Here is a 16,312-nt window from a genome sequence, read left to right on the forward strand (position 1 = left end):
TGTTATTTCAATTGTCACTTGCGTGTGTACTCGGGCTTACGCGGCTCCCCGAACGGCTGGATAAGGTTTTCTTTGAACGTTAAGCTTGTATGAAAAAAATGGGTACGCGATACGAGATTTACGTCGTAAGGGATCTCGAGAACTACCCAACCGCGGTCGTGGGCGCATCTTTAGTCGCAGAATCTTTTTTTTTTATTCCACTGCCAGCGGTTGTCAGTCTTCTTCGCCCGCTTATATTACGCTATTTTACAAATCCCATAAGAACGTTTAGAGAGCGGTTGCAGGGCATTCGGGGGCTAAGTGCGTTTTAAGACATTCAAATAATAATAATTCGAAACAGGCGGGATATTCTTGACCTGTGTTTTATACATAAAATATTACAATAAAAAATTAAATGTAACAACCTTCTCAATCGTATATCTCTGACTGTCCGCACCGGTACACCAGAAGTTGCAAATCCACAAATGTTTTCATATACCATTTAATACATCCCATCTCGGAGAACAAGCGCCTATTATACCTACGTATATGTGCGAAATACAATAGGTTATCTAAAAAGATACCTGGCATCGATATCTTCCATGACTCACCCACAGATTGAAGGAAAAAACTCACCAAACACTTATCGGTGAGTTAAATTTATTGTTAAATATTTTGCTAACTAAGTTTACACGACGCTTTGTCAATGCTATGTGCACTTGTAATTGACGTGCATATCAGTCCATGTTTTTGTGTGCTAAGTTTAATATGCATGAAATATGCATGAATTAAAAAACGTGTAATACGCATGTTGTTTGTGCTCCTAATAAATAAATAAATATCACTTGCTTCGAAGGAAAACATCGTGAGGAAACCTGCATGCCTGAGAGTTCTGCATAGTATTTTCAAAGGTGTGTGGAGTACACCAATCCGCACTGGGCCAGCGTGGTGGACTACGGCCTTGACCCCTTCTCATTGTGGGAGGAGATCCGTGCTCTGTAGTGGGCCAGTAATGGGTTGATGTGATGAGAAGATGATAACTAACTCTATGCCAAAAATCAAGATTGGTTCCTAAGTTAATATGCTGTCTATTATGGTATCGTAATAACGTGTTCAGTTATTTTACTGGCTTATTGCCGCTGTGGACAGGCTGCTCTGGGATTATTGTGTGATGAACATAAAAAAGTATTTAGGTATATTGAAAAAAATATTCATCAGTCATCTTTGTACCCGTAACACAAGCTACGCTTATTTTGGGGTTAGATGGCGATGTGCGTATTGTCGTAGTATATTTATTTATTTATTTTATTTTATTTCCAAATTGCTATTATCGTATATTAAAGTCCAATGCCTTTTTAGTAAACAAGCAATTAAGGTATCGACTGAACTGTCATCAGTTCAGGGAGTAAATTGATTATTAATATCAGGCTTAGCTCAATAGCTCCAATTATTATTCCAAACTGTTAATCAACATGCTACTGAAATGTATTCAATAGGGTAACTAACTCGATAACAAAATGTATTTCCACCTCGACAATCTATTAAAAACATTCTATACTAAAAAAGGAGAGTAAACAAATTATTCGCATACGCTCTAAATAAACTAAAATATTCATTTTTATATTTCGATTTTCGAATAACCAGTTGTACAGAAGCTAAAAATGTTTTCCGGTACATAATTCGAAAATCAAAAAGCACCGTACATTTTTACCCAGCCAAGCGGCGCGTGGTAAATTCCTATGATTTAAAAGCGACATCCCGTACGCGAAACAAAAGCATATCGATTTTATGCCAGCACTAGCGTAATAAAATCGCTAATAACTTTCGATTAAACCGACGGTAGACCACAACGTGTTCTAAATTCAAAAGCAATAAGAGGTTGTCCCGGTCCTGTTTGTAACTATCGATGATGTTACACATCACTAGATTCTAGTCTCTGTTATTTACATTCAAATTTCACCTTTACACACTAGAAAATAAGAATGCATTTGATTGCTACTTCCTTTGAGCGAGTGCTTTATAGTGTTCACTCTTACAATTTACTTTTATGAATATTAAAATTCAGCTTTACTTTTTAACATAAGGTTCATTTTATGTACGTTTCTGATATTAGTGAAATACTTTCTGCTACTTGTAGACGTATCTTATTATTTATTGGAAAAACTATTTTTTGCTTTATCCCCGAACACATAGGGTTTATTTTTGAATGTTTATTTTAGTTCTTATAGGTTATTTATAGTGTACACTATAATTGTCAAGTTCCCGGTCTATAATGACGTGTGTTAGGTTCCTTCTTATAATAACGGGTACAAGTATAATCTCGTCTGGTAGAACGTATCTTGGAATGTTTATTGGGTATTTTTCATGTCAATCTTTTTCTAGGCACAAATTATACATGATTCCTTTCAATGTATAATCTATATTAAACCTGTTTCTTGATTTGTTTCCATTGCACTACGTCGAAAGACATTACGATTTTTTATCACGAATATATGGACCGTGTTATGAAAATTAAATTATTCCGGTTTGAATACAGAGTAGGTAAATATACAAACATTTATAGTGATTATTGTTAAAAACTCTATTATTAAGTCTATTCGGTATACGGTATTAGTCTTGAGTAAAGTTCAAATTGTTTGAATAAGAGAATTGAAGCCCTTGTAATTTCACAGTAATATTTTAAAAGCACCGAATCAAGAATTTTATGGTAAAGAAGATGTAAAAACTCTTCTAATTCTTAGAGGAGGCCCGGGCTCTTTAGTGGGTCAGGAATAGATATATGACGATAAAAAGAGTTTATAATAAGGTATAAAGTAAATAAAAGAAAAAAAGAGTGTGCTACGTCATAAAGAAACCTTTGCCCAGCTGTGGAATTTAAATTCGAAAGGTGGGACAAAACTCTATTAAGTTGACGATGATAATTTTAAATTTAAAGGAATTTATATGGTACTATTAAAAAAATGGCTACCTAGACGGTAAAAAAGGTCATGAAGTCTCCTTTAGAATGTGTTGAATAGGGAATTATATTGAAAAAACTGAAATGAAAAGGTTCTAATATAAATGGCGGCAAACAATGTAAAAGGATTATTTAATTGCGAAATGCTGGGTTTTTAATATTGTGTAAACATAACTTTTGCAATGTCAATAACAATTTCATATTTTCAGTTGGGAAGTCAATATTAACGGTGAAAATATACAATGAATGTTCATGGTATATATATATATATAGCCATTGTATACATAGCCTTTTAGATCACGTTGATCCGAGTATGTGTTATACACACACAGACACTGTTTTACTGCATACTGGTTGGAAACGAAATAAAGCAGAAAGTTGGATGTGAAAAAAGGTAGAGAATCTAACTGCCAACAGGGCAGTAAAAGTCTGTATAAAAGTATATGGAAGAAGTAATACAGTGATAGAAGAAGAAAAGAGAGAAAGAGACATAACATCGAGCGGACAACATAGACAACAAAAAAAAGGTGTTTATTTCTTAAGAATATCTTCATCAAATGTTGAAGTTCCTTAAAAATAAGTTTTATGTCACTACACAAAACTCCTAAAAATATGGCACACACATTATTTAGAAGATATAAATTAATGATCCAGCTAAATTTCTACGAGAATCTATTTGTTGTTTAATCAAACTTAATTTACTTTTATAAGGCAATTTTTCCTAGCAAAAAAACGGCTAAGTGCGAGCGAGATTTGCGCACCGAGGGTTTTGTACAGATAATAAGAAATAAGGAAACAAAAATAAAATTTTGGACCCGTAAGATTGTTACGAAAATTATTGCTGACTCTTTAAACCCTACAGTTATTTCACTTTGCATACTTCAATCAAGGAATAGTTAGTTGTTTAGACACTGTAGGTCATGAAAGTAAGACGAAAATTATTTAGCTTGAAAATAATATGCTAATTGAAAGTGTTTATGTCATTTCATATTATCTTACTACAATGACTTAATAATCCTACTTTATAATGAAATTGCAATTTAAGTAGTTCACATTGCCTTATAAAATTACTGGTGGATAAGTGTGGTAATCATTCTTTTATATAGACCTTATTAATGAACGTAGCATAACGTGAGAATATTAAGTGAGTAGTGGAGAGTGTTTTAAACGCTCTGATATTCGAAAAGTGCTGTCATTTGAAGTGTCACATGGCAAAGTTTTAGATATAACGAAACAAGTAGCGCATCTCAAATGGAAGTATGCCCGGCCTGAGCATATAACCCGAAAATCTTGCCGCAAACTTCTGCTGCAATGGAATCTATGGTTAGGAAACCGCAGTAAAGTAAATCTACAAATGCGATGGAAGGACAGCGTGAAAAAAGTAACCCGTTCGAATTGAATCCACACAGTTCGATGTCGCATGCAGTGGGAGAACAGGCCTACACTAATAAATTCGAAATACATACATTCGATTAATTTCTTAATGACAAGGTAGATTGGAAGTATCCAGCTTCGCTCTTATCTCCCGTAAGATAGAAAAATCATTGGAAAAGTTGATGTTGGAAAAGAGCAACTACTGAGTTTCGGAGAAGCGATAGAATCTGCTTTCCGAATCGGTGCTAGAGTCACTATAAACAGACATACTTGACGTTTCAAAAGTGCTTATAAAGTAGGCCTACTTGAAATAAATGAATTTTGAAATGGTTGAAAAATACTTACGGAACCCTAAAAGTGTGATATTAGGCTAAAAAATCTCGAGATTCAGCTGAAGTGAAGGAATAAGTAAATTGATCTCTAGGAAAATACGAAAGGCCCCGATGACGTCGTAAACTTTACTTTCGAAAGAAAAAACTCGGCAAAACATCGACGTAAGGCGGAAAGTTCTTCTCCATTGACATCGGTCGTTTTGAAAAACTTTTATAAAAGACAGCTTCCGATAATTGAATAATATGTTGACGCTGTGGAAGCGGAAAAAAGATTGTTAGGGCCCCGCCTAACGTATTTGTGCTTCTTGTGAACTTATAAATGGAAAAGCTGCTAAAAATATAGCTTTAGTTTAGTAATTTCTTTAATAGTCTTGCAATCAAGTATCGCACTTAGTTACGTTACGTAGCCTGTTGCCCTACAATTATTTTATTTTTTGAAGTTATACTACTATTGACGCGTTAGGGAAAGATGATGAGGGTAAATTTTTACGATGCGCGCGCACACCGTCACAAAAAACCGACACCCTGAAGTTAGCTTTAGTCAACGCTTATATTTAAAAAACAGTGTACACTTTGTATTGTCAGAGTCTGCGGGCTCATTCCGGTGATTTAATTGAATATTAAATATTATAATTAATTATTCTGCAGCTTAGTAATCTTAATCCAAGTTCTATATCCGATATCTGCGAATAAGGTTGGGCATTTAATTCTTTGAGTTCAATTTTTTTATTTTTTTTATTTATTAAATTTAGTATTAATTTCTTTTGAATTTGAGAGTTGAATCTCATCCTGTGGTAAGTAATAATGCAATCTAAGATGGTAGCGGTATAACTAGATATTTGGTTTTTGTCATGGTATCAGAACCCTATTAGGTCGGTAGGGTGGTAACTTGCCACGGCCGAAGCCTCCCACCATACACGAAATTTCTGATTCTTACACTCCATGCGTTTATTTAAATAAAATTAATCGTAGCTTAACGGATAATGGAAACAGATATCAAGAAATATACCGAACGAGGCAAGTTTTTTTCAGTATTTAGTCTCGTTGGAAGTTTTTTAAGTCAATTACGTTGACATCCCGGCGATATTGATTAGGGTGAGTTAAGAGCGAGTCGCTTGCTGATCAATGGTTCCTTAGTATCATTATTTTATTTATTTTATCATCTTTGTTGACTTCCCTTGTGCAGTACTGAGCGTTGTGGTTTTGTAAGGGCGTAAATTCGACCTCGATAAGGGCAGACTTTAAATTTATAATTACTGAATTTTAACTGGTCTGGTCTTGTGAGATGATTCAACTGTGGCTAGTTTCCCTAACGACATAGTCGTGCCGCTATGCGATTCAGCGTTCAGTTAAGATTGCCTACGAGGTTTTAAAAAAAAAGTCAATAAATTTTCACAGACTATTTTGGGTAGGAGCTTAACTTCACTTTCACGGGGCAGAGTTCGTATCCCAGTACGCAGCTCTTACTTTACTAAGTTATGTGCGTTTTAAGTAATTCAAATATCACTTGCTTCAACAGTTAAGGAAAACATCGTGAGGAGACCTGCATGCCTGTGAGTTCGACATAATGTTTTCAAGGGTGTGTGGAGTCCACCAATCCACGCTGGGCCAGCGTGGTGGACTACGGCCATAACTCCTTATTGTGGCAGGAGACCTGTGCTCTGTAGTGGGAATTGGGTTGATGTGATGATGATGATGATGATGATGATGATATGTAGTTGGACATGCTTTTTTTTTACGACACACATCGCCATTTAGTCCCAAAGTAAGCGTAGCTTGTGTTATGGGTACTGAGATAGCTGATGAATATTTTTATGAATATAATACACATAAATACGTTTTATACACATATAAACAGCCAGACACTGAAAAACATTTATGTTCATCACACAAACAATTTCCAGTTGTGGGAATCGAACCCACGGCCTTGGGCTCAGAAAGCCGGGTCGCTCCCCCTGCGCCTATCGGCCTTCATGCTTACCACTTTATCAACGAAGTGGTAGCATAATATATAAACTTCGATCACATAGTGTACTAGAAATACATACAAATTGTAGCAAAAAAAATGTGCACTAGTAAAAACCGAAGACTATAGGATAGTCTTCGGTTTTTACTAAACCTAGGGCATCGCCTTAATCGAATGCCTAATGATATAGGCAATGTCGATACAAAAAAAACGTTTCACCAACTCTTATACGAGTAACTATTGGTGAACGGTTGATGTATGCCTAGGAATCTCCTTAGTTATTTATTTAGGCAATGCTTTGTCTGTCGTTAGTGAAAACGGGCATAAGATAATCATTATAACCTACCAAAAAAACTTATAGGTATATCTTACTATCATAGCTAAGCCCCAATCGCAGCTTAAGAGGTAGGTTACCTTTAGCACATGGGTACATGAGTAGTCGTAGTATATGAGTACCTTCAAATCAAGAGCGAATAGGCATCTTCTAGGCAAGCGCGCTCTACCTTAGGCTGCATCATCGCTTACCATCAGGTGATTGTAGTCAAGCACTCTTTTAAAGCTCCTACTTGAAATAAATGAATTTTGAATTTTGAATTTTATTTCGTTCTAAAAAGGGTCCCGTTACGAAAGGATCTCTGAAATCCTGTAGAAATGTGATTGAACGGAAGAAAGTTGGTCGTCGGCCTCCAATCGGCCTCATGCTACTATTTGATGTGACGAGGGTCTTATTTGCAGAGAGATCGGAATACGATAGCATATTTGCTCACCATAACCTTAGCCCCTGGGTTTTCATGCCGAAAATATAATGGAAGCAAATAATAATAAAATGTCGTGTGTATTATCGCAGATTAAGGATAGTACAGAGGTCCGACGGAGCCGTCTAGATACAGCAATCGTTAAGGACCTAAGAGTCCTACTGTGCCACAGTAGGACCCTTAGGTCCTTAACACTGTGATGACCCTGTCTATGTAAATAAATATATTACGACAATACACCCATAGCCATCTTGCCCCAAAGTAAGCGTAGCGTGTGTTATGAGTAGGTACTAAGATGGCTGATGAATATCTTTATCAAAAATATACATAAACACTTATAATATATATATAATATACAGATGAAATCAGACACTGAAAAGCATTCATTTTTATTACACAAACATTTTTCAGTTGTGGGAATCAAAAGCAGGGTCGCTGCCCACTGCGCCAATCGGCCGTCAAATATCGTAAAGTCAAACATTTCATTATTCAAATAGGCACATTTTAGAATATGAAGTCAGATAATTTTATAGTCATTTAAGTAATTCAACTTTAAGTTGCATGGACTCTTGTATCAGCTTTACAACTTACAGCGCAAAAATGGTATCAATCGGACAGTCATAAACAAAGGTTAACGTCAACGACTCACATCACTTAAAAGATAATGTCAAGCATTTTGACAGCTTTTAAAGATAACACATTAAGTGACAAACAACTATGCGTTTTCAAATGTTTTTTATCTTCACTTATCTTCCATGAGGTCAAAAGATATCTTAATACCAAATTCGTTTGGAAGTAACTAAATCTAATTTAATCAAAATAACTACCAATATCAATCCATTACCGATCGACTATAGCGTCTACTCTCAGAATGACAAGGGCCGTACGTAAGGATTGTAGACGTTAGTCCACCACGCTAGACAAGTGCGGATTGGTGGACTTCACACGCCTTTGAGAAAATTATGGAGAACTTTCAGGTATTCAGGTTTCCTCCAGATATTTTTCATTAAAATTAAAGCAAATGATATTTATTTGCTGAAAAGCGTGACATGAACGGATTTGGTTTCAGAACGTAATCAAAACCCTAATGTGTTACGTAGCTGTTAACTTTAGCTACCGTTTTTGATTTCCGCTTTTCTATGCATTTTTTTCCTAAATTAAGCATAACAAAAATAATCAGTAATTCCTCATAATATCAACCCACTACAGAGCCCTGGTCTCCTTCCACAATGAGAAGGGGTTAAGGCCGTAGTCCACCACGCTAGCCCAGTGCGGTTTTGTGGACTCCACACACCTTTGAGATCATTGTTTAGAACTCTCAGGCATGCAGGTTTCCTCAAGATTTTTTCCGTTACCGTTGAAGCTAGTGTTATTTCAATTACTTACTTAAAACGCACATAACTTAGAAAAGTTAGAGGCGTGCTGGGAGTCGAACTAGGCTCCCAGAAAGTAAGGTCGAGCTCCTAACCAATCCGCTATCACCGCTTCATCTAGTCATCTAGCATCCTTAAGCAAAGATTATTTTATATTGCATTTCAAAAATTAATGAATAATTAAGAAAATCTTACGCAAATTTACATTCAAGGTAACTTAGACATTTCTCTTTGTCCGATAACCATTTAGTCAAGATTGATATAATATCTGTTTTTTCTTTGAATGCCTGCATTCTTATATTTTATAATAGTATATTTTAAAATGCATATAACTCCGTGCAGGGTATCGGAAACTGTTCCCCCCGAAGCTTTACTCAGCTATAGATAGAAGCTATCGTAGCTTTTTTTTTTCAATAGCTATGACGCTACATTACTAGTATAATTCCCATTAGTAATAGTACTATTATTAATAAGAAGCAAATAATAGTATTAGCGGGAGCTATGTGAGCGTAAATCAACAGACAGATTAACTAGTGAAGCCCATTCAATCATACTCAAACGGATCCCCGGAGTACGGGCGGCGGGAATCGGTCATCACTCACCCGGATAATTCCCGTATTAATGCTGGGACTTGACGAGTGCGAAACTGCGAAAAATAGTTTTCGGCTTACTTCCACACTTGAATCGCATTCAACCGATTGTCAAACAGATTCTCAATCCCCACTAATATAACCCGAGCCATTAAAGAAAAGATTTACATAAAAGGCGATCGAGGATATGTCTTTCGCACATTTGCACGCCGGTTTATTGTGCGAAGAGATAGATCTACTATTTTATAAAACTATTCATCAATGGGTGTAACTGGGAGGGTGCAATGTAAGAGTTATAAATAGCATATCCTCAAGTATTTATATCTCATACTGGGCAGGACACAGATCTATGTAGAGTAAGGAGGCCGCGGAGACGCCGCTGCATTTGATCTGTTCCTGCCCCGCGCTGATGCATAAACGCAGCACTCTTTTGGGGAAGCACATAATGCAACCAGAGGATGCTAAACTTCTTCCAGCAAGGAAAGTGCTGCTTTTCCTGAAGGTGACCAATGCTTGCTGGGAGATCTAGACAGCGGCGTCACAATAGATCGTAGCCGGTCGACGTGACACCAGGGACCAGACGAACCTTAGCCGCAAGCAGAAGAAGAAGTAGATCTCTTACTGGAGATTTTTTTCATTTTATATCATCTGCATACCCTGTGGATACCCTCTATGCACGCCACTGCCTGCCCGTGGTGCACCCTGCCGTCTAACCGACAAGTGGCGGCATGACCACATCAAATTGGCTAGGCTGAACCAATGGCATAGACCGGTGTCGGGCAGCAGCGACGCCGGTGCGATCAGCCTAGCCCTGCGACGACAAACCCGCCCAGCGTGGTCATTACCGGGCATGTCTTTAATGGGAAGAATAACTCCGTACAAAGGACTTGTCCAGCAGTGGACGTCTGTTGGTTATACCATAAACTAAGGACTCCCCGCGGCTTTACACGCGTTATATGTATATTTAAGTACGTCTTGCTTATGTTGGCACTAATGTTTTGACGGTTGATTGGCGCAGTGGGCAGCGGCCCTGCTTTCTGAGTCCAAGACCGTCGGTTCGATTCCCACAACTGGAAAATGTTAGTGTGATGAACATGAATGTTTTTCAGTGTCTGGGTGTTTATATGTATATTATAAGTATTAGCTTTATAATAAAAATATCCATCAGTCATATTAGTACCGATAACACAAGCTACGCTTAGTTTGGGACTAGATGGCGATGTGTGTATAGTCGTATTTATTTAAAAAAAAAAAAAAAAATGTTACATAAGAGAATGCTATTAGTAAAACAAAGAAGGATAAACAAAAAAAAAACAGTCTTATTCATAGTTATATTAAAAAGAGCGCAGATAATTCTGTTTGTTTCATTGTGTGTTTGTTACCTATGGTTGAACCACCGATTTAATGAAGTTTGGCACATTTTACAACCTGCATCCTGGAGTTCAAAATAGGATACTTTTATACAAAAAACAAACGCTTCCCACGGGATTATTAAAACCCTAAGCAAACGTGGATGAAACAAAGTCATATTACTCAAAACTTTTAGCTCCTAAATAAATTATAGCAAACCGAACATAAAATATCTAGTTGCATTAAATACGTAAAAAATTAAAAAAATAAATAAACAAATAATATTTTTTGCGCTGCATGCCAACCCGAAAACATTGTTTTAAAAATACACAAGGCACTTCAAGCTTGTATTCAGCTTGAAAAAGAAACAATACCTAAACACTTCAGAGCATTAGTAATATTTTTAAAAGCGAAAAAAGGGGTCGTTCCCACCCCTCCGCTGTTTTATTGTTTTAATTCCGAACACTTGTCGGAACAATTGTTATTCAACTGTTTTTTTGTTCGCACAAACAGATGTTGTGACTTTGTGATTGAGCAGCGATTATAATTTATTGAAATATTAATTAAACTCTATTAAAAAAATTCAATAATTACTTTTTAACGCTGTAGAATTTTCTTTTTGTTACTATTTTTTAAGTGAAATAGCTTATTTGTATTAAGATTCGTAGAAAGTTATTCAGTCAGTCAGTTTAGTTTTTATTTAATCCCACGGGAACTAATATATGCTAGTAGTATTTGCTAAAACTCGTTTAATGTCAGTCACCAGGATCCATGCTATTTCTATGGAAAATTTCATCAAAATTCAAAATTCATCAGTAAAATTCATCAGTATCATATCAGTATTATGCTGGACTATTAACTATAGGCAATTTACGCTACGAATATTGCAATGATTATATTTAAATTAAACCTGTTTCCGGGTGTTTTTCGGAGATAAATAGTATTTTATTCCCATCTTCAAGATGTGAGCTATACAGGGTTAAATAAAAAATAACAGAAAGCCCTCAGGCTGTAGTTGTTTACATTAAAAATAACAACTTTTGTTCTATGAATTACCTTTAAATCGATATTTTGCAAAATATTAAATATTCAACATTTTACATAGATACTCTCTCTACTTTTAACTACTCTGTAACGTTTGTAAAAATGACAACGGCGCACGAATCACGAGTCTCTCGTGGTCAATGACCCGACTACGCGACGTTGTCGAATCACATGTATAGTTTTCACAGTGTAATGTCAGTTTTGTATGAATTAAATTTATACTGAATTTTGAAAAGTCGTAGGACAAAAGTTGTTTTTTTTAATGATAGAAACTTCAAAGCGAAGAGCTTTTTATTTAACCCCTTATACGCGCGAAATTTCATCAAAACCGGTGCATTGGTTTTTCACAAGGTTCACATGATTCATGGTTCATCACAAACAGACACATTTACACATTTATAATCTTAGGACTTTAGCTTTCCTTTCGGGGGGACCGAATTCGATCCCAGTACCTCTAACACTTTAGGTGTTATGTGCCCTTAAAAACTAAATTTAGGAAGCAAACTTCCTTCACTATTAAAACAAGAGAAATTTCTGGAAACCTGTGTGGCTGAGAATGCCTGAGATTCTCAAAGACTTGTCAGAAGTCAACTCGCGTTAACCCTTGTCATTCAAAGAAGAGACCGTGCCCTTTAGTTATGTAGTATAGGTTGGGTCGATAATTTTTTAAGGTTTTTTCTGGATTTCTTACTTATCAAATACTTTACATAAAACGAGGTTAAACTTACCACACAAAATGGCGACCGCTATGCCGAATTTGGGACACATTTTGATAAAGTTCACAGCACATAGCGTTTTAAACGTCACTCGCGAATCACCTGCACATTTTCGTTCACTTACGTTACTCACTGTCAAAGTTGCACTATTTTTTGTTTAATCTTTGGCAAATTTACTAAACCAAACTAAACTAATTCACTGTCACGAACTCTTTAGTCATCGCATTGTGCTGGCCACGTCAGCAAAATTCTGAAAAGAAAAAAAATAGATTAGAAAACATATTTTTTTTACATTTAGCTGTCTCGTGGTCAAATCAGAATTGAGGAAATCCGTAGATAAACTAGAGTTACCGACATAGCGCGAGTCGCGAAGCTGAAGTGGCAATAGGCGAGGGAGATAGCTCGGAGAACCGATGGACGTTGGGGTTCCAAGGTGTTGGAGTGGCAACCCTACACCGGTAAACGCAGCGTTGGTCAACCCCCAACCAGGTGACAGACGACATCAAAAAACTCGCGGCGAGCCGCTGGATATAAGCGGCCCAGAATCGTGTAGTTTGGAACGCCTTACAAAAGATCTATGTCCAGCAGTGGACTTCAATCGGTTGATTTTATGATGATGATGGTGAGTCTTGGTTCAGTACCTACCTTGGGTACCGAGACTCATCTTCATAACAAGGCAATGTCTAATAGGAGATCCCTAGGCATACTTTTACCTTTCACCAATCGATTTTCACTTGGCAACTCTTATAACCCAGCTTGTCTATGATTCTTGTCAGGTGTAGTAATTTATTTATGGTTATTAAAAATACATTAAATTATATTTAACTTTCATACATATCCTAGAAACTAATAAATTAAATAAATAAATGAATAAATATACTACGACAATACACACATCGCCATCTAGCCCCAAAGTAAGCGTAGCTTGTGTTATGGGTACCTACTAAGATGACTGATAAATATTTTTATTTTTATGAATAATATACATAAATACTTATAATAATGGTAAGTCACTACAAACAGACTGACTTGACGTTTCAAAAGTGCTTATTAATTAGGCCTACTTGAAATAAATGAATTTTGAATTTGCATATACAGATAAACACCTAGACACTGAAAAACATTCATGTTCATGACAAAATCATTTTCTATTTGTGGGAATCGAACGCACAGCGTTGGACACAGAAAGCAGGGTCGCTGCCCACTGCGCCAATCGGCCATCATTAACTCAATTGATAAATGGCTAAACGTATAAGTAGTAAGGCTCGGGGAAATTCTACCGCCATGTTTATTTCTGCCTCTATGTAGTATATTGCTTTATACCGATCTGTAGGGCGTGTAACTGGTGTAATTACATGGTGCTTAACTTCTGAGTAAGTCTAGTCTCGAGAGCTCCTGGCCCAGTAGTGAGCGTTCTGGAATTATAAGGGCTAGGTAACAGCATGATCTCCGGTTGCGGCACTCCTACATGGACTCGAACGATGCAATGATACCTCCCGGTGTCTTAGTCGTTTATCACTTTACTATCTATAATGTATCTGACCACCAGGTTATATAGTAGTCAGTCTGTACGCACGTGAAACCGTTAGCAAAACTTTTGAGAACCGGTCTCAACAAAGTACCCCCAAAATCCCAAGTCATAAAATAGTTATCCATATTTATTAAAGTGATAGAATCTTTACGAGTGCACCGTAAGCTGGAGAATGAGACTTTTTTAATACTTTACGATTTTGTCTATAAAATCGATATCTCGTAAAAGGCAATTTATAGCCAAAGACATAGTACAAATTACGCCAAACGCAAGACTAAGTCGCTTTTTATTTGCTTTTTTTTAGTAGTTTAGCATTTGGGTTGTAAATTTTTACCGACGTTAAATCACTTTGACCGTAAAAGAAAATATGAAATGTATTCTTTATCTTATAGAACATGTATAAGGGCACTTCTACACGGAAATAAATTTATACGGATACCTAAATCTCACAACACAATCAGGTACTATGTCACAACGGTCGCCCTTAGGGATACCTATATTATATAGAAAACTATTTGTATCTACTTTTTATCGCCCTTCTTATGAGTTACTTACAAAAATGCTCATAAACTTATTATTTTTGGGTTGTGAATGAATGACGGAATGAATGAATGAATGAATGAATGAATGAATGAACGAATGAATGAATGAATGAATGAATGAATGAATGAATGCACTTTATTGTACACCAAAGAAACAAAAAGTAGTTACAAAGATATAAATACAAATCAAGAGAGTACAATTTGGTGGCCTTATCGCTACATAGCGATTTCTTCCAGGCAACCGATGGCGTAAAAGGAAAAAACATAGAAAAGAGGTAGGTGGTGCACTAAATAAGATATTTTTGGGTTGTGATTATATATATATAGTGTGTGTGTTGTGTGTGTGTGTGTGTGTGTGTGTGTGTGTGCGTGTGTGTGTTTGTGTGTTTGTGTGTGTATTTTCCGTATCTGATTACTGTTAACATTTTCAGATGTAGATATGCAGCTGTTGTTATTTGTTAATTATTATTAAAATTGATGGACCAGTTTGCCTGAAAACATCGCATGTTAACTAGAAAAACTTCGAAGGCCATAAAAGTAACAAGCCCATCAACCTCAGGCGTAAGTATTAAGTCTCGTTTGCTTCTAATAACACCGGCAATCACGTCTTTCAGATTCACTTCGGATTTTAGAGTCCACCTTGATTTCAATCTCAGGCAAAACATTGAATGGGCTGACCTCAGTAGCGAATCCCACTCAGAAGTCATTAAGTGTTTCTTTAAAACTTGTATTGGCTTACGACATACTATCTTTTTAACCCACGCGTAGCCTACTTGCGGGTTTCGTATAGCCCAAGTCATAAGCTTAAAGCGGACGCCTTGGCCGTGGCTGGTTATCGCCCTTCCAACAAAGTCATGCCGCTGCCGACGATTTAGTAAACAGATACTATGTCACGTATAAACCTATTAGGGTTATGGTTTTAATATAACAGTCATATATACCTCTAACAGGTTCCCCTGACCTTGATTATAAGCTCATGCGATTGCATTCAGTGGCGTACATAGAGGGTATGCACAGGGTATACAGATGATATAAAATAAACAAAATCTCCAGTAAGAGTTATAAAAAACTTAAGGTTAGGCATTGTAAGAGTTACAAAAAGCCTACCCTTAGGTATTTATAACTCGTATTGGAGATTTTCTTCATTTTATATTATCTGCATACTCTGTGCATACCTATGCTTGCCACTGGCTTCATTTAAGGGTGAATTTGTAGTGGCATAATAAAAAAAGTTCTAATGCTATGTTTATTTCTACTTCCAAGCAGCATTGATATTTTCCGGTCTGAACAACGTGCTTATTGGTGTTATAACAGGCAAATGAGGCTTAGCACCTACGCCTCAGGTTATATCAACGTTTATTCCTTCCATACATTCGCGTTGGAAATATTTGATCGCAGCAGGCTTTACTTTGCAGAGTTCCATGGTATACAAAGAACATTAAGTTTTAATTTGCTTTGTGTATCTCTACACTGTTATTTAAAATCTTTGTTCTGTTTAGCAATTGTTAATTTCACTCCTCTGTCGGAGTGTTGAGAGTTAATTGCAGAAGATCTATTTGGTTCGGAGTATGTTAAGAGAAGTGGTGATACCGCGGCAAACACCTCTAACATTTCTGAGAAACGTGCGCATAAAGCAATTAAAATGTCACTTGCTTCAACGGTGAACGAAAACATCGTGAGGAAACCTACATGCCTGAGAGTTCTCCATAATATTCTCAAAGGTGTGTGGAGTCCACCAATCCGCACTGGGCCAGCGCGGTAGACTACGGCCTTAACCCCTTCTAATTGTGGTCTGGTAATTGGT

The 16,312-nt window shown here is 36.6% G+C and overlaps 1 protein-coding gene across 2 annotated transcripts in view; it reads right to left on the reverse strand.

The window, feature by feature from the left end:
• LOC120634824 (nephrin) overlaps window positions 1-16,312 on the reverse strand; it is a 391,882-nt gene that overhangs the window by 353,991 nt on the left and 21,579 nt on the right. For both annotated transcript variants that reach the window (XM_039905648.1, XM_039905647.1), the window contains exon 2: window positions 12,448-12,685. In XM_039905648.1, coding sequence (XP_039761582.1) covers window positions 12,448-12,487 — 40 coding nt within the window. In that variant the 5' untranslated portion in view covers window positions 12,488-12,685. The remainder of the gene's footprint in view (window positions 1-12,447; window positions 12,686-16,312) is intronic.

The sequence above is a fragment of the Pararge aegeria genome, chromosome 25 (genome assembly GCF_905163445.1).
Source record: "Pararge aegeria chromosome 25, ilParAegt1.1, whole genome shotgun sequence".
NCBI classification, from domain to species: domain Eukaryota; kingdom Metazoa; phylum Arthropoda; class Insecta; order Lepidoptera; family Nymphalidae; genus Pararge; species Pararge aegeria.